This window comes from Capsaspora owczarzaki, assembly GCF_000151315.2.
Source record: "Capsaspora owczarzaki ATCC 30864 unplaced genomic scaffold supercont2.6, whole genome shotgun sequence".
Classification (NCBI taxonomy): Eukaryota; class Filasterea; order Ministeriida; family Capsasporidae; genus Capsaspora; species Capsaspora owczarzaki.
Window position 1 is genome coordinate 382,689 of NW_011887297.1, and position 18,848 is coordinate 401,536.

The window sequence follows — 18,848 nt, forward strand, 5'->3', positions numbered from 1 at the left end:
TTTTTTCTGTTTTTTTTTTTTTTTTCTTGTTTCACCCTTTTTCTCTTGTCCGTCCTCGCCGGCAAGCCCCACTCAAAACACAAACACACACAACAATCACAAACACACACCCCCTCTGCTTCCATCCATGGCGACCGGTACCAGTGCCGTGATGGCTGCGATTGCTGACTCGGAGCGCCAGACAGTCAATCTGCCCTTGCTCGGTGAGAATTGTCATCCAGTGCTGCGTTCCTTCATCCAAGCGCCACCAACTCTCTCTCTCACACACACACGCACTTTGACTCTCACTTTGCCCAATTTGAACCCCCATCTCAATTGACATCTGCTGCTGCTGGACGATTTGCCTGTTTGTTTGTAAAGATACGTTGGCGCTCGAATTTCTCTTTCAAGAGGGCATCCTGCTCCAGCGACCCGAGACGCTCCTCGGCTCTTCATCAACTTCATCTTCATCATCATCATCGAATCAAGCTGCTCGCTCGCGGACTGAGGTGACGCCGCAGCTGCTCCGCGTCCCAACTCGCGCGGCTGCGTCGGACATCAGTCTCGCAACTGGAGCCGCGTCCGACGCGCAGCAGCCAAGCCAGCAGCAGCAACCGTCTGCGCAACAGCAGACCCAGCCGGAAGCCAGGTCGCCGCCAAGCCCCAGTCTGCGGTCGTCTGCACGGTCGTCTGTCGCCGGGTCGTCGTCGTCAGGCGAGGATTCTCGCAGCGCTTCCCCTTCGCCGAGCGCCGAGGCACTGGCGGCCCTCGCGCAGCGGCAGTCCCCGTCGGCCCAGTCCATGCTCATTCGGTGGGCTTCAAGCCAGGCCCAAGCGCAGGCGCGGTCGCTGTCCGACGAGGAAAAGCTCGATGCCATCCAGCGCATCCAACGCGACATTTTGCAGGGCTGCATTGATGACGCGCTCGCGAGCATTGAGACGTGGCTGCCATTGCTCCTCCAGGACTCCAGGCTGCACTTTGACTTGCTGCACCAACAATTCCTGGAGATGGTTCGACGCGGCGACACCCAGCAAGCGCTCGAGTTTGCGCGATCTACTTTTGCTGTGGCTGCCCAACGCGCGCACGCCGATGCCTACTCCCAATTCAAGCGCGCGTTTTGCTTGCTGACCTTTACGGGGCCTTCGTCCTTGTCGCGTGGCACCTCAGGATCTGGGTCTGGGTCTGGGTCTGGATGTGCAACAGCAACTGCAGACGATGCCGCGTCCGACGCGTCTCGAGCAGGGACAGCATCCCTGAGTCGCTCAGACTCGCTCGTGTCGCTGGAAACCCAGTCGCTCAACGAGTTTTTGGCTCGGATTCCACCTGCACTGCACGACTTGTACGACAAGGAGCGTCGCGAAAAACTTGCGGCTGCCGTACACACTGCGCTACTTCATGGCTTGGGCTTCCCCTTTGCACGCTTTTCCATTGCCATTCGTCACCTGGCGCTTGTGCACAACATGTACCACGTTCTCAACGGCGGCCAGAGCCCCCATGCGGACATTGAGCGCTTTCTGATTCCCGACCCCTCTGGCGTCTCAACGGCCTACACGGTCCCTTCTGCGCCCCACCCAGTGAGCCACCCAATCTCAGAGCACAACATTCAAACCCTCGTCCAGTCACTTTGCATTCCGCGACACACAGCGCTGGCCTCGCTGCGAGCTGCGCGCGGCAATCTGGAAGAGGCAATGCGCACCTCCCTCATGGCCATGCCAGTCAACCGGGATCTCTTGGTTCAGCTCATTCTTGACTACTGCCAGTATCGCGGGCTGGTGAATGCGGCGAATGCAGACGAGCTGCTGTGCAGTCGCAACATGCTCAAGCAATTCCGCGAGGAGGAGCGCCAGCGCCTTCAAGCGCGGCCCGTGCTTGCTGCGACCCAGACTGCCACTTCGAGCCTGTCCCAGGACGACTTGATGGCCAAGCTGCAGCTCGTCCGTGAGCATGCCCGCGACGGCGATGCCCCGGCAGTTGTCGCACTCGTCAACGAACTCGATCCCAAATTCCTCACGCACAACCCAACGCTGAACTTTCAAATGTACAATGCGCTCTTCATCCATTATGTCGAGCTGAAGCAGTCGGACAAGGCTCTCGAGATTGCGAAAACCCACCTCGCGCCGGCCACGATGACATCCACTGATTTGATGGCCCGCTTCAAGCGCATTTTGATTTGGGCGACGCTTTATCGCAGACAGGGCCAACTTCCGTCACCCGCCTTCTCCTTTGCAGTCATTAAGGAGCAGCAGATTTCCGCCATCGCGCGGCCCATTTTCACTGCGCTGTGCGATGCCGTGGGGATTGTCGAGCCCCGTCTTGTGAAAATCATGCGCTACATGCTGCATGTCCACACTGCCTCCTTCCGCCAGCAGCAAGTTGGAGATCCGTTCGAACGTCCGTTCGCGATTGTTGATCTCAAGCGCTCAACATGGTGGCCGTCTGTCGCGCCGGGATTCTCGGTGTCTTCTTCTTCTCATGGTGGCAGCGGTGGCAGCGGCGGTGGCAGCGGCAATGTCGGAGGCAATAACAGTGGCAGTGGCAGTGGCAGTGGCAGCACCAGCAGCGGGCTTGCGTGGAGCGGCACTGGCAGGACTGGCTTTGCGACGACAACAACAGAGAGTGCCAGCGGCAGTGGCAGTGGTAGCGGTGGTGGTGGTGGTGGCCTCAGTCGCACGGCTCTGGGCTCCGGTAGTACGACCACGCGCAGCCTTGGCTCTAGCAATACCAATGACGCTGCTGGCTCTGGCCCGAGCGCGCTGCCTTCCATGACCGACTCCATCCGATCGACAATCACCCGTTCTCGAGACATGACGAGTCTGATGGAGCGCATGTACAATGACGCTACTTCTGCGGCTGCGTCAATCGTTGCCCGTGGACCGGCACCCGGCACTCCGACGCGCGCCTCCTCGATGATGCGCGCAGCGGCTGCAGTCGATCGCAGCCGTCGGGAAGAGGCCAACTTACTCTCCCAGCAACAGCAACCGCAGCAGCAGCAACAACAGCAACGCGCGGGACTATCGCAACGACCGCACCGTACGCTGCCAAGTGAGGATCCGGCAAGAATTTTAGCAAGACTGGACTTTGTGGAGCGCATGACTGAATTGGCCAGATCCGAGTCGCCTTTTCAGCACGACGATGACTTTATGGCAGAGCTCCTTGCTAGTGCGCGCCAGCTAGACGAACGGAGAGCTACCGACCCGTCCCGCCAGCAGCAGCAGCAGCAACGACAGCGGTCGAATCGCTCCTTCTTTAGTGCGTCCAATGAGCCCGAGGAAGGCGTGTCGCGAAGTGCACCAAGGCGGACGGAAGCCAGTCAGACCGAAGCGATTCAGACGTTGATGCAAATCCTTGCCATTCCACAAAACGACGCTGAAAGTCTGCTCGAGCAGCACGACGGTGATATTCAAGCTGCCGTTGCTGCTCGGTTGTCGTAGAGCCCTGTCCAGCTGTTTGGATGTTTTGCTGGTTTTGGCGTGTTTGTGCTTTTCAGGTCGCGTTTGCAACACAAACGACGAAATTGGGCACCTTTGTGGTTGTTTGATGCTCTGCACGATTTCGAACAGTTGCTTTTTGAACACAACAATAAAACCAATCTCCACTACGCACACAACCAACCAAATGCAAATTGGAATTGCAGTTCCAACCAAAGCACTCGAGCGTCACATCAATGAATAAACCCATATGGATTTGAGGACAAAGGTTTGCGTACACACACAGATACACAAATACACGCATACACAGCCACACCACCATCCCTCAAGAAGGGAGATGTCATCGAGCACGTTTTTACTTGAGCTCAGCCATGCGGTTGAGGGCAGAGCCGGCACGGAACCAGGTGATCTGGCCCTCGTTGAAGGTGTGGTTGAGGGTAATGTTGTATGAGCTGCCATCGGCGCGGGTGAGGACGGCGGTGACGGGCTTGCCGGGGGCGAGTTGGTCGCCAGAAATCTTGAGGGTGACACGGTCGGAGGGGGCGATCTTGTCGTAGTCAGCAGGGTTGGCGAAGGTCAATGGGAGCATGCCCTGCTTCTTCAAGTTGGTCTCTGTGATGTGTGGAAAAGGGAGAGCGGTTTACAAATAGAGTGAGTGAAACGATCAAAAGGACATAAACTCATAAACTCCAACACAAGCTCGAAAAACAAAACAACTCACCGTGAATACGAGCAAAGCTCTTGACAATAATGGCAACACCGCCGAGGTGACGCGGCTCGAGAGCAGCGTGCTCGCGAGACGAGCCCTCGCCGTAGTTTTCATCGCCAAAGACAACCCACTTGACACCCTTCGCCTTGTAGGCGCGGGCAACGTCGGGGACGCCGCCAAACTCGGAGGTGAGCTGGTTCTTGACAGAGTTGGGCTTGTCGTTCTCGGCGTTGATGGCGCCGATCAGCATGTTGTTGGAAATGTTGTCGAGGTGGCCACGGTACTTGAGCCATGGGCCAGCCATCGAGATGTGATCGGTGGTGCACTTGCCCTTGGCCTTGATGAGGATGGGCATGTTGGCAAAGTCCTTGCCGTCCCACTTGTTGAAGGGCGAGAGCAGCTGGAGGCGGGCGCTCTTGGGGTCAACATCAACCTTGACGTTCGAGCCGTCGGCAGGGGGTCCCTGGTAGGTGTCCTCGCCGGCGTCAAAGCCACGGGCGGGGAGCTCGTCGCCGGTCGGGGGCTGGAGCTTGAAGGGCTTGCCGTTCTTGTCGGTGAGCGTGTCGGTCTCGGGGTTGAACGCGAGGCTGCCAGCGATGGCCATGGCAGTCACAATCTCGGGCGAGGCAACAAAGGCGTGGGTGGCCGGGTTGGCGTCGTTGCGGGCAGTGAAGTTGCGGTTGAACGAGGTGATGATCGAGTTCTTCTCGCCGTGCTTAATGTCGCGGCGGTCCCACTGGCCAATGCATGGGCCGCAAGCGTTGGCGAGGACAACACCGCCAATGTCGCTGAGGGTCTTGGCCTGGCCGTCGCGGGTGATGGTGGCGCGGATTTGCTCAGAGCCGGGGGTGATGGTGAAGAGCGACTTGGCCTTGATCCCGTGGTCGAGGGCCTGCTTGGCGACGGAGGCGGCGCGCTCCATGTCCTCGTACGACGAGTTGGTGCACGAGCCAATGAGGCCGAACTTGAGCTCTGCGGGCCAGTTGTTGGCCTTGACGGCATCGGCGAACTTGGACAGGGGGTGGGCAAGATCGGGGGTGAACGGGCCGTTAATGTGGGGCTCGAGCTCGGAGAGGTTGATCTCGATGACCTGGTCGTACTTGGAGCCGGCGTCGGGGACGAGGTTGTGCTTCATCTGCTCGGCGAGAGAGGCAATCTCGGAGCGGCCGGTGGCCTTGAGGTAGTCGGCCATGCGGTGGTTGAAGGGGAAGACGGAGGTGGTCGCGCCAATCTCAGCACCCATGTTGCAGATCGTGCCCATGCCGGTGGCCGAGATCGAGTCGACGCCGGGGCCAAAGTACTCGACAATGGCGCCAGTGCCACCCTTGACGGTGAGGATGCCAGCCACCTTCAGGATGACGTCCTTGGGGGATGCCCAGCCCTTGAGCTCGCCGGTGAGCTTGACACCAATGACCTTGGGGCACTTGAGCTCCCACGGGATGCCAGCCATGACGTCGACAGCGTCAGCGCCGCCGACACCGATGGTGATGCCGCCGAGACCGCCGCCGTTGACAGTGTGACTGTCGGTGCCGATGAGCAGGCAGCCGGGGTAGACGTAGTTCTCGAGGAGAATCTGGTGGATGATGCCGCTGCCCGGCTTCCAGAAGCCGACGCCAAACTTGGCCGAGGCGGTGGCGAGGAAGTTGTAAACCTCCTTGTTGACGTCCTTGGCGCGAGCCAAATCCTCGGCAGAGCCCTTCTGGGCCTCGATGAGGTGATCGCAGTGCACGGTGGTGGGCACGGCGACGCGGGGCAGGCCGGACGAGATGAACTGGAGCATGGCCATCTGTGAATTGGAAGGAAGGAGGGGGGAAAAAAAAAAAGAGAAAAAGAGCATGTGGTAAGTTTTTTCCATTGTTCGCTACAATCCACACCAACGGCCCCCCCCCACCCCCAACCCCAGCCGATCGTTCCACACCATCCAAAACGCATCGCCAGAGGGCAAACAAGAAGCAATATCAAAAGGGGTTTACCTGAGCGGTGGCGTCCTGCATGGCGACGCGATCGGGGCGAAGCTTGAGGTAGGACTTGCCACGGACAATCTCCTGGTTCTTGGGGTCGTCGAGGTGACCGTAGACGATCTTCTCGGCAAGAGTGAGCGGGCGGTTGAGGCTGGATGGGTTTTGATCACACAGTGAGATTTGGATGAAGGGTTTTTTTTTTGTGGGATTTTTGCTGCTTACCGCTTCTTCACTTCGTGCAGCGTCGAGTCGAGCCGGGCATAGTTGACAAAGTCGTTCGGCTCCATGCGGCTCATGGGAACCTTAGAGGACAGCGTAGCGTAGCCAGCGCGAGCGACCTGCGGACGAGCAGACAGAGAGAGAGGGAAGTGGTCCAAGTGAAGTGGAGGATTATTTCGAAAAGTGAGTCCGTTGCAGTGACAGTCGATGTAACGGCTTCACCGGGCCCACTGAGCCGCGTGAGCGAGTGAAGCCACTCGAAGATTGAGCAAGTCGAATGGGAACGCAGTGCCAGTTGAGCGGCGACAAGAGAGCAGAGAGGCAGAGCGAGCAAAAAAAAGAAAGTGGAGAAACGAAAAAAAAAAAAAAAGAAAAAAAAAAAGCGAGATCTAGCGAATGTTCCGTCGAAAGCAAAAAGCGCTTGCTTGTTTGGTGCTGCGAATCGCGCACTGAAAGGCACACGAAGACGCAGCAGACAAGATAAAGTTCAACAGTGCTGGCGTGTGGAACGGCGCCGCAAATCAAGAAGCACGCTTTCTCAAAGTAGAAAAAACAAAAAAACAATAAAAAAAAAATAAAAAGCCAGCCGATCAAAAGCCGCTGAAAACAAGGTTTCCAATGGAAGGGGGCTGCGTCAGGTCGCAATGGTGAAACAGCCGAACGCACAAGTCAAGGACAACACGGCAAAAAAAACGAGGGGCGAAAAAACGGTCGAAATCGAAGCGACAGGCAAAACGAATGGGAAAAAAAAGAAAGCCGAACAAAAAAAAAAAAAAAAAAAAAAAAAAGCTTACACGTGAAACTGAGGCAGAGAACATTGTGAATAGAAAAAAAAAAAAAAAAAAAAAAATGAAGAATGGTTGAAGCGTTTCGTTAGGAAATTTAGTATGACTAAAACGTTCAACAAAAGGATTTTGTTCCCCAGAGCTGTTGTGTGCCCACATTTCGTCCCCTGCGTCAGATTCGCACGACGTTGTGGCCGCACAAACGTTGGGGGGGGGGGTGCTTTGACTGATGATCAACTCATCGATCTCTGCGTGCATTCAAGCACAAGAGGCAAGAGAGCGATGGAAAACTGAGAAAAGTGGAAATAAAGCAACAAAACCTGATGATAAATCTGGCAATTGCCGACATTCGCCTCGTGCTGCTCCGCTCCTTGAGGTCTCTATAGCTCTCTCCTTCAAGCGACAACGCCGCTGAGATGTTTCTTCCTACCCCGACGTGAACTGCGATTCGAGAGTCCAGCTGAAGCCGAAGGTGTGTTGGAATGCTTTTTTCGCAGATTTTGCACTGATTTTGAAATACCTCTCCCTAACCCTACCCCTAGCTTGAATGAAAAAGATGTTGTGGAATTGTACCCAATACTCGTATCTTCGTGGAACGATCTCTGATCGGGCTAGAGCGCTGTATTTTCAAAGTAAAACTGAAACAGAACAACCCAAAAATCAAACTCAGTTCTCCTTTGAAAACCAACCCTCCCCAAACTCCAACACCCACACTCCCATTACACACGACCGACTCGGAAAACGATGCCTGAAAGCACAGCAACTGCAAGCAGCAGCGCCAAGTGGGGCGACGTGCTCGACGAGGAGCTCGAATATGCCCACGACCTGCCAGCGCCTGGATCGCTGTCGGTGTCGCAATCGATCGGACAGCAGCAGCAGCACCAACAGCAGCAGCAGCAGCCCACCATCGACGCTGCATACGTGTCCAAGTACGCTGACGACGACGAGGACGAGCTCCCCGGCCTGCAGGTGGTTGGGCCCGACGCGAACGGGGTCAAGCTTGTTATTGAGCACCGACGGGACGACAACACTGGCGCCGTGGTGAAGGTGACGCGCAAGTTCCAGTTGTCCAAGCAGAAGACGACCCTGTCGCACGCCGAGGCCGAGCGCCGCCACTGGACCAAGTTTGGCGCCGAGACGGGAGCCAAGCCAGGCCCAGACCCAGCGACGACCATTGTGGCCGACGAGGTCTTCCTCGTCCTCACCGCCAAGAGCCACGAGCTCGGCACCGACGCCACCAGCGCGCCCCAGGACGAGAAGATCAAGCTCGCCACCGGTGCCGGCGGCGCCGTCGCAAGCAAGGCCGTCAGCTGCCGCATCTGCAAGGGCGATCACTGGACCACCCATTGCCCGCACAAGGAGCTCGCTGCCTCGCAAGACGACCTCGAGAAGGGTGAGGCACTGTCGTTTTGGTTGTGTGTGCGTGTTTGTGTTCTCGCGTTTCGAGGCAGGGACCAACAAGACCAAGCAGGCGAGCAGCAGCACAGCAATGCTTTTGACAAAGGAAAAAAAAAAAAAAAAAAAAATTGGGCAAAAACAGTTTTTTTTTTTTTTTTTTTTTTTTTTTTTTTTTTTTTTTTTGATTTGGCTGAAACAAGTTTTCAATCTTACAACATTGGGACGATTTGGCGTTGTTCTGCGTCGATCTACAGAGCAGATTATTTGTGCTGTGCTGACTTGTTGTTTTGTGTGTGTGTGTGTGTGTGTGTGTGTGTGTGTGTGTGTCTTGCTCTTTGATCTGGAACAGAGGAACGCGCAAAATCATTGCGCGAGCAAGTCCTCGACAAGGATGCCGCTGCGACCGGCGGCGCACAGCCCGGCAAGTACGTGCCCCCGAGCATGCGTGGTGCCGATGGCGCTCGCCGAGCACCTGGCGCTGATGCCCGAGGATCTTCCATGCGCGATCGTGGTGCGTTTTGATGCTTTTGTTGTTGCTATTGTCGTTGTTGCTGTTCTTGTCCTGTCGATCGATCGCTGGCTCACTTGCTTTCACCACCAACTCGCATTTCCCCTCGCGCAGACGACGCAAACACCATTCGCATTTCCAACCTCTCGGACGACACCCGCGAAAGCGACGTTGGCGACCTCTGCAGCCCGTTCGGCCGTGTGCAGCGCACCTTCTTGGTGCGCGACAAGGTCACTGGCGCCTCCAAGGGCTTTGCCTTTGTTAGCTTTGGATCCCGCGACGAGGCCGCAAAGGCCATCGAGAAGCTGCACGGCCACGGTTACGATCACTTGATTCTTAGCGTTGATTGGGCAAAGTAAGCCTTTTGTTGCTTTGTAGCAATGATGATGGAGATGGGGAGGGGAGAGAGAAGCTGTTTTTTTGTTTGCCCCTCTTTCCTGCAGAATCGAACAACGATGCTCATTTGTGTTGTTCATTCTGCTTGTAGGCCATCTCGCGATTAAGTCGACAGAACATGAAACAATCCATCCCAATCCAGCAGCTGGACTCTACTAGAACATACTCATTTTTCACGAGCATTGGCGATTCATTGTCAACAGGCCATTTGGCGCATTTTTCTCTCTTTCTTTCGTATTTTTTTTTTTGTTTGTTTGTTTCGTGTTTGTTGCTGCTCTCGCTTGTTTCCTTTTGCCACTTGACTTTTGCTCTCTTGCCGTGCACCCGCATTGTTCTCGTTGGATGGTTGATGGCTTTTCTTTGGGTTGGTTGTGCTTGAAGATGACTTAATCTCGATTTCAACATTGTTGCTTCCCCGCCTTCTCTCTCTCTCCTTCTTTCTGCCACGACTCACCTATTCGCTGTTTCGACCTGCTCTGTTCTCCCCGATCCTTGATTCTGTTGTTGACATTCGCTCCACACTCGTTTCCTATTTCTTGCTTCTCGAACTGCGTTTCGCTCATAATCAACGCCATCTCTCTCTTTTCGTTCGACCATCACCATCACCGATCACCCAACCTACTGTTATTTTTTTTATTTTCCCTCTTCTCAACTCACTCATACATCGAACATCACCCAACTTCCTCCAGAAGGAACGAACACACAGGCTCGCTTTGTTGAACAATAGCGACAAACACAAAAATGGACCAAGCCGCGTCCAGGCGTGCAGCGTCGCTCCTGGCATGGGCACGCCAGAACGGCGCCTACGTCTCGCCCCGATTGACCATGTTCACAGACCAAGGCGGCGCCGGCGCTGGGGTGGTCGCTGCGGCCGAGATCGCGCAGGCTGAGCTTCTGATTGCCGTTCCGCTCGAGACGCTCGCTGTCCAAGGCGACACGGCGCTCCTCTGCCACGGCGCAGGCGCAGTCGTGCAAACGCAGTCGTCCGAGTCGCCGCTTGTCTCGTTCGTCACAGTGTCAGAGAAGGGCGCTGGAGGCTACTGCGCAGCCACCGCGCGGCTCGAGCACTTGCCGCACAATAGTGGCAATGGCAATGGCGCCCCTCCGTCTGTAGGAGGAAGCCCGCCCGTCGCCGATCAAGGTGGGAACGAACTGCAACCGGCTGGACCAACAACCCAGCTTGCGCGACGGCCGTCACGCAATGCATCCGCGGCCAGTGGCAGGTACTCGTCAAGCTCATCGTCCAGCTCTCACTCGAATGCGGACAGCAGCAGCAGCAGCAGCAGGCGACCTGCTGCTTCAGCCGTTGCAATTGCACCAGCAGCGTCCAAAAAGGATCCAAAGTTTGGCTTTGGCGCACTGCCGGCATTCCTGCCACAGCCGGCTGAAAATCTCGTCGGAACGCCTTCCATCGTCTCGTCAACGCCACCTGTTTGGCCACCCGCATACTCTGCACGGACTCGCGATGCAGAGGCGGCACTGGCCAAGGACGCTGCATCGTTCAACACGCAGCGAGGCAACAACAGCCAAGGGGTGCCGCCAACGAGCTCGGAGCGGTTGACAACGTTTCTGGCAGAGCACCAGCCACCGCTGGCACCGTGGCTCCGTCTCGCACTCGTGACCATGCACGAACTGGGTCTAGGGGCGTCGTCCTGGTATCATGCGTACTTTGCCACGCTCCCGTCCGAGTTTACCACGCCGTCGTACTGGAACGACGAGCAGTGGGAGCTTGCACGCGGCACCACCGTGCACCACCTGTATCGACGCAACATGATTGAACAGCAGTATGAGGATTACGTGCGACCGCTCTTTGCCGAGTGTGCGTCCAACCCCAAGCTGGGCGCGCTCCTCGACCCCGCCATTCACACGCTCGAGGTCTTCCGACGCGCATCCAGCATCATTTCTTCTCGCGCCTTCAACTTGCAGTTGAACGAGAGGGGACTACCGCAGACGCTGCCACGGCCTGTGCTTGTCCCGCTCGCCGACCTTCTCAACCACTCCACGCGCGATGTCAACGTGGTTGTTGATTTGGTGATTGGCGGACCGCCCGTCGAGCTTGCGTCCACCACCACCACCACCACCACCTCGTCCACTGATGCAGACACAACCGTTGCTCCACCACTAGGTGCTGATGCTGCTACTGCTACTACTACTGCAGCTGCTACTACTGCTGCTGCAGGCGACGCCGCGTCTGCTCCGTTCAACCCTCGCGCTTCAACCTACCTTGCGCTGCGCGCGCTTCGTCCGATCGCGGCTGGGCAGGAGGTGCTCAACAACTACGGGTCGCTGGACAATGGCGATCTGGTGCAGCGCTATGGCTTTGTTGAGCGGCATGCGGCGCATCGACGCGTCTTTATTGAACTGTCGCTGGTAATGACGGTCGGCGAGCGATTGCACTTGCGCTGTGGCAGTCGGCGGTACCTGTTTGACGACAAAAAGAAGCTGCTCAAGCACAACAATTGCTTGGAGGACGCCTACGATCTGTGCGATCCAGGCCATGGCCGGAAGCTGCTGAGCGCCGTGCTGACGGTGTGCTTGATGAATGACCGCACCTTTACCGCCCTAGTGAACAACGTCGGGTACGATGCTGGGCAGGAGAGCATTCTCGTGCTTGGGCGCAGTCGATTTCCCAGCAACCCGCCGCAGGTCATGGCTGCCATGGCGTTTCTCTGCGAGGCCAAGCTGCAGAGCTACACGTCGTCGCTGGTCGAAGACCTCGAAGCGCTCGAGCAGCCTGCGCTCGATCCCGTGACGCGCGTTGTGCGGCAGCTGTGCGCCGAGGAAAAGCGTGTCGTGGCCAAGCTTGGTGTGGCCATTCGACGACACATCGTGGACATGCTGGCCAAGCCTTGCGGCGAAGGCTCGTATGGCTTTGCATCCGATGACCCAACCAACGGAGACAGCGACGAGTCCGAGCGGCTGGCCTCGCGCGCTCACCAACGCAAGGTTCAGTACCACCACGTTCGCAAGCTCCAAGCTGCCCGACGAGAGCGTCGTAGCACTCGGCAACAGATCAAATCCAAGCACCACCCTCACGCACCCGATGGACAGCAGGTTGCTGTCAATGGCCATGGACAGGAGGATGACGAGGACGAGGATGACGATGATGACGAGGACGACGACGAGACCAATATGACCGCCATCTCGGATGTCGACCCAGCGGCAGCGCACCCCAGGCGTGCATCTCAGGCTGGCTATCAATCCAGCGGAGCAAAGCTTGCTCGCTCGCCCAATTCTCTCACGCGCCAGCCGTCGACTCTTGAGCGCGCGCACTCGTCCAGCTCGTCCGGGGTGCCTGCCGGTCCAAGCAGCGGTAGCGAGGCGCCATTCTCCGACGACGCCCAACGCCGCTTGGACAAGTGGCTTTCCGACTCTGAGGGCAGCGAATATCGGTACGATGACGACGGCGCAGCATCCGCGACCGATGACGACGACGACGACGACGACGAGAGCGACTATGACGAGGACGACGAGTATGACTTTTACGAAGACGATGAAGACGATGATGTTGTCGAGGTGTCGTCCGTCGTTGCTCCCATTACGATTGCATCCGACGACAGCGATCCAAATCCAAGCGCGCCAATCGCCGCTACACCAGCCATCAAACGCCAAGCGTCCGAGCCTGCGCAAGCTCTCGTGACCAAGCGCGCTCGCACCTCATGAGCACGCACCTGCGCCAGCAGCAACTTTGGATTTCGGGTTGAGAAATCCACTCAATACTTTTGTTTTTGTTGTTTGTGTTCATTTTGAGTTGATTTTGCCACTCTTTCTGTTATTGAGTTGTTGATTTTTTTTGTTGATGTGCTGGTCTGACAATAGTAGCATCTTTGTGTCTTTGCACAGCTTGCTCGTTGCAATGCTTGAGAACCGAGCTGAGAAAACGCCAAATTCAGTTGGTTTTCAATTTTGACCCCTCGCCGCTCGTCCCGCCCGTTTGACAAGAGGAGGATTTTGTTTTTGTCCGTGTCTATCTCGAAACGCATCACCTCAGACTCTACCCCGACTTGCTCTGTTTGACTGATCAACCAAACTTCAAACAGTTCCAAACATCTTTTTGCAGAGGGGGGGTCCCAAAAACAGTGCAAAATCAGTGAAAAGACTATCCTGACACACACAATCCACGTCGGGGTAGACAGACACATCTGAGTTTTGCCGCTCAACAAACTAAGCAGCTCATTCATTTTATTATTCTTGTTGGTTTTTTTTTTTTTTTTTTTTTTGTTTGACTATTATCAGGTTTGTTCTACGGCGCTTCTTACAGATCGGATTACGATTTCCTTTTCTCTCTGACGCACATCTTGTCCTTGCGATTTTGGATTTTTTTTTTTTTTTTTTTTTTGTTTCCTCCTTCGCCCTCCGATACGTTTCCCTTCGCTTCCAACCCAAACCGCCCCGCAGCCCGTCTTCCCTCTTTCCGCAATGCTCATTTGCACCTTTGCAAAAACGCTGGTTGACTTGGCGCTGATTCGACTCGAGTGCAGCAAAGTGAAAGTCAAGTTAGTTGGCCGCAAACAGCCTTTTTTTTTTTTTTTTTTTTTTTTTTTTTTCCAAGTCTTCGTTCCATTCAATGCTTTTTGGTCCCAGTCATCACGACACTCGATTGCGACTCGCACAACGGGTTCACTTGATCGCTTGAATTGAAATGGTTGGTGGGGTCGCCATCTCTCTCTGTCGCTCTCTGTCTCATCTCGCTCGGGTTTTGCGTTGGGAAGATTTTAAGCTACGTGGTTTTTTTGTGGTCGTCCAGTCGTAGGTTGTCAGTTATTTCTGCGAGTTCCAGATGCAAGAGGTGTTTAGCGTTTTGGGGGGGGGGGGGAAGGGGACAAGCGACGACGAACGAGAGAGCGACTGTGGATGCGTTTGAGAGGTTACTGATCCGTTGGTCTCGATGCTATAGCAATTTCACGCTTATTTTCACTCTGCGTCATACGGCCTTGTTCACTGTGCCAGCTTACGGTTTTCTGACTTTTTGACTCTTCGACTTTCTTCCGCTTCCGCAGTATCGCTCGCTCACCCTGCGTCCAACCCTTTTTCTTTTGCAACAGACTCGCTCTCATTTCTTATCAACCGTCCCGCGTCAAACATGCAACCTGGCTGGCACTCGATCGAGCTCAACGGCACTGCGTTTGAGGTTCCAGGACGCTACACCCATCTCCATCCCATCGGCCTTGGTGCCTTTGGACAGGTCGTGTACGTTGACGTTGACAGCACTTACACACAGAGCTGCAGCGTGCTCTTGTTTGGTTGATGGACGTAGATACAGTGCTGTCACAAAAACGCTCATTCATGCATTCATTCATCACACAGGTCCGCCGACGACACGGTGACGGGCCAGAAGGTGGCCATCAAAAAGGTCATGAAGCCCTTCCAGACCGCCATCCATGCCAAGCGCACCTTCCGCGAGATCCGGCTTCTTCGCCACATGCACCACGAAAACGTAAGCGGCTTCTTCTCATTCTCGACCTTTCGACCTGTGGTGCTTGTCGTACCAATCTCGTAACCCGTCTCTCCGTTTTTTTTTTTTTTCGTTCGTGTTGAATCCACTCTAGATCATTGGACTGCACGACCTCTTTTCCACCGGAACGTCGGCAGAGACAATGAACGACGTCTACATTGTGACCGAATTGATGGGCGCAGACCTCAACAGCATTGTTCGCACGCAGACGTTGAGTGACGAGCATGTGTGCTTCCTCGTCTACCAGATTCTTCGCGGCCTGAAATACGTGCATTCTGCGGGTATCATTCACCGTGTAAGCCGGCAAAGCGCAAGAAAACACAATGAAAGCTTTTGTTGCTCATGACTCAACCTCGTTCTGCTTGAATGCTTTCACGGATGGACAGGACTTGAAGCCAGGCAACTTGGCAGTCAATGAAAACTGCGACTTGAAGGTGCGTTTCAGCTTGCGGCATTGTCAACGTGCAATCCTCGCGACTAGTTTCTCACAGCCCGGTTTTTTTTTCGTTCTGCCGTTCAGATTCTCGATTTTGGTCTTGCTCGAGTTGCCGATCCTGAAATGACGGGCTATGTCGCCACACGCTGGTACCGCGCTCCAGAGGTCATGCTCAGCTGGCGCAAATACGGACAAGGCTGTAAGCTCTCCTCTCTCTTGTAGCACTGATGGATGGATGAACTGGCGTGAGTCACTCACTCAACTTGGTGTTCTCGCAGTGGACATCTGGTCGGTTGGCTGCATCATGGCCGAGTTGATGTCTGGCACGCCACTCTTCCCCGGCTCCGATCGTACGTTGACCAAAACCGGTTGCGTTGTTCGCGACTGCTGAATTTTTATTCTGACTTGACGTTCTTCTTCATCCTCTTTTCTGTTTTTTGCGTCCTCCTTCGCTTTAGACGTCAACCAGCTCACGCTGATCAGCAACATTGTTGGATCGCCGTCCAAGGAGTTTGTTGATAATATTGAGAGCGAAACTGCACGAGCATACGTCCGCTCGATGCCGCACCGTGACAAGATTCCATTTGAGCGACTTTTTTCCCACGCCAATCCTCTCGGTAGGGGTGTGCGATCTGCATTGTGATACCCCGGCCCTGTGTCAGTTTCTCACACGTGTGTTTTTGTGGGTCTTGTTTTTCGTTTTTCTGGTTGCGCAGCCATCGACGTCTTGGACAAGATGCTCATTTTTGATTGTGAAAAACGCATCACCGCGGCCGACGCGCTGCGTCACCCTTACTTTTCGCAACTGCACGATCCTGACGATGAGGTGCGTTGAATTTTGTGCTTGGAGAGCGTTGTCTTGCAACGAGTTGGCTGACACGATGCATGAATTATGTTGCTTAGCCGGATTCGTCCACCCAGTTCGACGATTCGTACGAAGCTGCCGAGTTGACCACAGAAAAGTGGAGGGGTAAGTAGCGATTGTTGTGCGATTGATTTTTCGTGGTTTTTTTTTAAACTCACTCTGCATGCGATGCATTTTGTCTTTTCAGTATTGATTTGGGGCGATATTGTCACCTTCACCCCCGAAAATCGCTAAAAAAAAAAAAAAAAAAAGACAGTCTCTCTGCCCTTGTCATATTTCCTCGCTTTGTTCCATGATGATTATCGCTGCATGCGCGTACTGTGTTTGATTCCTTTGTGTTTGTTTTGTGTCGTTGTTCACTTGAATTTTTTGGCATTACAATTCGTCTAGTGTCTTTCATTTCTTCTTCCGTCAGCGGCATCTTTCCGCTCGCTCCATGTAGATTGTGAGTCGTGGACGTGGAAAACAACAACAACAACATCAACAACAACAACAACAAAAAAAAAACCTTTCGACATCTAATTCCTTAAATTACACCGGAAACAAACAAAAGGCACAAATACAAGCCAAACGACAAGCAAAAAATAATTTAGGCATGCGTGAACAAAACGTAACAGCTCCTGGTGTTACACACGCCAACCTCCTAATTTGCCGGAATGATTGTTATCCGCGAAAACACAGCCCAAGAGCCTTGGTCTGCTGTGACTGTAAACTTGAGCCCAGTAATGAGTCGGCTATCCTGCGACGTCCACTCAAACTTGGGACCGCTGGCGGAGAGGACCTCGCGAAAGTCGCTGACAGCGGCGTCGGTGGCAATCGCGAGCGCGCCATGCTCAACCAGATCGGCGGGCTTCGTGGGGTGGGACGTGTGAATGAGGACTTGGGAAATCTTCAACGGCATGTTGAACTGCACAATAAAGTACGACCCCTTGTGCACTGGTGCCCAGAACACGCGACGGTTGTTGTACCAGGGGCGCGGATCAAAGTTTGAGTAGTGATCAATGTTGGTCTTGATGACCGCCGGGGGATTGCGTGGCCAGTTTCTGCGATCCATGGGGAGCGCGTCGTTGACGGAATCATCAATGCCACCCGTCTCGCCGTCCTGGCGGAAGGAGGGATCGGTCAGGCGTTGAATCTTGCCGGGAAGCGTCGATTGCGTGCCAATGTGCTGGAACAGCGCGTACTTGGTGAGCAAGCGCGACCCCTGGGTCTTGATTTGGATAAAGTAGGTCATCAGGTAATCAACAGGCTGGTCGTAGTGGTAGAAGCGGAACATGGCGGCCATTTCCAGCAGCTCCGTGTCGCGGAAGAGCTTGCCAATGAAGCCGAGCCGGGAAAACTCGAGCATGGACCACGGCGGATTCATGTACGAAGACTCGTCCACGACAGCCAGAATGCTCGACGCAAAGTTGTCCGCCGCGAGGACGTCGTCCTCGAGCTGGAGATAGTAGTCGCCGCGACCCTTGCTGTACTCCATCAGCAGGGCAAAGTCAAAGCACTGCTTGGAGCGCCACTTGACACGGTCTTCCGGGTCGTTGAAGGTGCGGCGTGGCAGGGGCGTTGGGTAGACGGGATAGGCGCTCTTCTTGGCCGTAATCACGTCAATCAGGCCGTCGCGCACGTACGGCTCAAACTCGGGGTGGATGAACTGCGTGTAGATGGCCATCGCCTTGTTCTTGTCCATGTCAGCCAGGAAGATGACAATGAGCATGGCGTCCAGCTCCTCTTGCGAAGAGCGCGCAATCAGCGAGCGCAGCGTTTCGCTCAGATACGACTTGTTTTCCGGGCGAGCCAGCGTCGGAATGCCAACCACGAGCTTGACTGTTCAACCGGCACGTCAGAGACGTGAGTGGATGAGTTTGGGCGCATTTCGAGGTCTGCGTCGAGTAGGAAGTGAAATACAATAGAAAATCAAAAGAAAAAAAAAATCTTTCACGTCGACCAGATTTTTTTGTTTTCAAACCCTTCGATCAGAAAAGCTCTGTTCTTGCTCCAGTGTCTGTCTCCATGAGACTACAGACAATGCGGAAACAAAACAACAACAACAACAATAACCCACCTCCGTTGCGACGCGGGAGCAGGTGGCCTTCGCGGCGGACGAGGAAGACGTCGCTGGTCTGCCACGCAGGCTCGTTGGGGAGTGCGCGCGCGGCGGCGGCGAGCGGCGGCCCACCTGCAAACTCGAACGCCGGCTTCTGGTTGGCGGCCAGCTGCAGCGCCTGCTGAGCAGTCAGGCCGTCAGCGGGAGCGGCAGGCGCGTGCGTTGGGCACTGGCGAGCGGGGTAGTCGCGGACCTCGTCGCCGTTGTCGCCCAGTCCCTTCCGCCCGATCGCCGTCGCAGGACGCGGACACTCGCACGCGGCCATGCGGAACGACGGCGCAATTCCGTCCTCATTGGGCGACACGCCCGGTCGTGCGCGGCGCACAAACGTCGGCTGGCTCTGCGTCCACGGGCGATCCACCCGCGCCTCTGTGCAACGCCCAACATTTAGTCGAGAAGGAGAACGAGGAGACCCGACTCTTCACAGCGACTTACTTCGCATGTTGCAGACAACATTCACGCCGAGCGCGACAAAGAGCGCCAAGCCGAGAATGTAGATGATCAGTCTCCGTTGAGAAGCGCTCGCCATCCCTCTTGAAAACAAACAAAAACAGTGAAAAAAAAAAAGTGAAAAAGGGAGCTAAAAGCTTGGAAACTGAGACTGAACT

At 55.2% G+C, this 18,848-nt stretch overlaps 6 protein-coding genes across 6 annotated transcripts; 4 read left to right on the top strand and 2 right to left on the bottom strand.

Annotated features, from left to right (window-relative positions):
- Positions 1-9: 9 nt before the first annotated feature.
- CAOG_04091 (hypothetical protein) lies at positions 10-3,581 on the top strand. The gene is made up of 2 exons (XM_004347866.2): positions 10-203; positions 361-3,581. The coding sequence occupies exons 1-2, from the start codon at positions 128-130 to the stop codon at positions 3,408-3,410; spliced, it is 3,126 nt and encodes a 1,041-aa protein (XP_004347916.1). The 5' UTR covers positions 10-127; the 3' UTR covers positions 3,411-3,581.
- Positions 3,582-3,639: 58 nt separating this feature from the next.
- On the bottom strand, positions 3,640-7,130 carry CAOG_04092 (aconitase 2). The gene is made up of 5 exons (XM_004347867.2): positions 7,091-7,130; positions 6,300-6,415; positions 6,090-6,228; positions 4,129-5,902; positions 3,640-4,019 (listed from the first exon to the last, which is right to left on the bottom strand). The coding sequence occupies exons 1-5, from the start codon at positions 7,112-7,114 to the stop codon at positions 3,763-3,765; spliced, it is 2,310 nt and encodes a 769-aa protein (XP_004347917.2). The 5' UTR covers positions 7,115-7,130; the 3' UTR covers positions 3,640-3,762.
- A 695-nt stretch (positions 7,131-7,825) lies between these two features.
- Positions 7,826-9,346, top strand: CAOG_04093 (eIF3-p44; the record flags this gene model as incomplete). Its single annotated transcript, XM_004347868.2, has 3 exons — positions 7,826-8,474; positions 8,829-8,990; positions 9,102-9,346. The coding sequence occupies 3 exons, from the start codon at positions 7,826-7,828 to the stop codon at positions 9,344-9,346; spliced, it is 1,056 nt and encodes a 351-aa protein (XP_004347918.1).
- A 778-nt stretch (positions 9,347-10,124) lies between these two features.
- Positions 10,125-13,046, top strand: CAOG_04094 (hypothetical protein; the record flags this gene model as incomplete). Its single annotated transcript, XM_004347869.2, has 1 exon — positions 10,125-13,046. One exon carries the CDS (start codon positions 10,125-10,127, stop codon positions 13,044-13,046), a length of 2,922 nt encoding a protein of 973 aa, XP_004347919.1.
- A 513-nt stretch (positions 13,047-13,559) lies between these two features.
- Positions 13,560-16,534, top strand: CAOG_04095 (mitogen-activated protein kinase 2). The gene is made up of 11 exons (XM_004347870.2): positions 13,560-13,619; positions 14,429-14,573; positions 14,691-14,820; positions 14,933-15,133; positions 15,225-15,272; positions 15,359-15,473; positions 15,553-15,624; positions 15,733-15,891; positions 15,991-16,100; positions 16,178-16,244; positions 16,327-16,534. Exons 2-11 carry the CDS (start codon positions 14,467-14,469, stop codon positions 16,371-16,373), a joined length of 1,056 nt encoding a protein of 351 aa, XP_004347920.1. The 5' UTR covers positions 13,560-13,619; positions 14,429-14,466; the 3' UTR covers positions 16,374-16,534.
- A 112-nt stretch (positions 16,535-16,646) lies between these two features.
- On the bottom strand, positions 16,647-18,823 carry CAOG_04096 (hypothetical protein). The gene is made up of 3 exons (XM_004347871.2): positions 18,676-18,823; positions 18,199-18,609; positions 16,647-17,960 (listed from the first exon to the last, which is right to left on the bottom strand). The coding sequence occupies exons 1-3, from the start codon at positions 18,767-18,769 to the stop codon at positions 16,783-16,785; spliced, it is 1,683 nt and encodes a 560-aa protein (XP_004347921.1). The 5' UTR covers positions 18,770-18,823; the 3' UTR covers positions 16,647-16,782.
- Between the last annotated feature and the right edge of the window lie 25 nt (positions 18,824-18,848).

Coding starts and splice junctions, on each gene's coding strand:
- CAOG_04092 (XM_004347867.2), bottom strand. CDS start 7,114: ATGTTCTCTGCCTCAGTTTCACGT. Junction 6,416..7,090: donor TCTCTGCCTCAGTTTCACGT/GTAAGCTTTTTT, acceptor GCTCGTCCGCAG/GTCGCTCGCGCTGGCTACGC. Junction 5,903..6,089: donor TGCAGGACGCCACCGCTCAG/GTAAACCCCTTT, acceptor TCCAATTCACAG/ATGGCCATGCTCCAGTTCAT.
- CAOG_04091 (XM_004347866.2), top strand. CDS start 128: ATGGCGACCGGTACCAGTGCCGTGATGGCTGCGATTGCTGACTCGGAG. Junction 204..360: donor AGTCAATCTGCCCTTGCTCG/GTGAGAATTGTC, acceptor TTGTTTGTAAAG/ATACGTTGGCGCTCGAATTT.
- CAOG_04096 (XM_004347871.2), bottom strand. CDS start 18,769: ATGGCGAGCGCTTCTCAACGGAGACTGATCATCTACATTCTCGGCTTG. Junction 18,610..18,675: donor TGTTGTCTGCAACATGCGAA/GTAAGTCGCTGT, acceptor GGCGTTGCACAG/AGGCGCGGGTGGATCGCCCG. Junction 17,961..18,198: donor GCTCCCGCGTCGCAACGGAG/GTGGGTTATTGT, acceptor CCGGTTGAACAG/TCAAGCTCGTGGTTGGCATT.
- CAOG_04095 (XM_004347870.2), top strand. CDS start 14,467: ATGCAACCTGGCTGGCACTCGATCGAGCTCAACGGCACTGCGTTTGAG. Junction 15,273..15,358: donor ATGAAAACTGCGACTTGAAG/GTGCGTTTCAGC, acceptor TCTGCCGTTCAG/ATTCTCGATTTTGGTCTTGC. Junction 16,101..16,177: donor TGCACGATCCTGACGATGAG/GTGCGTTGAATT, acceptor TATGTTGCTTAG/CCGGATTCGTCCACCCAGTT.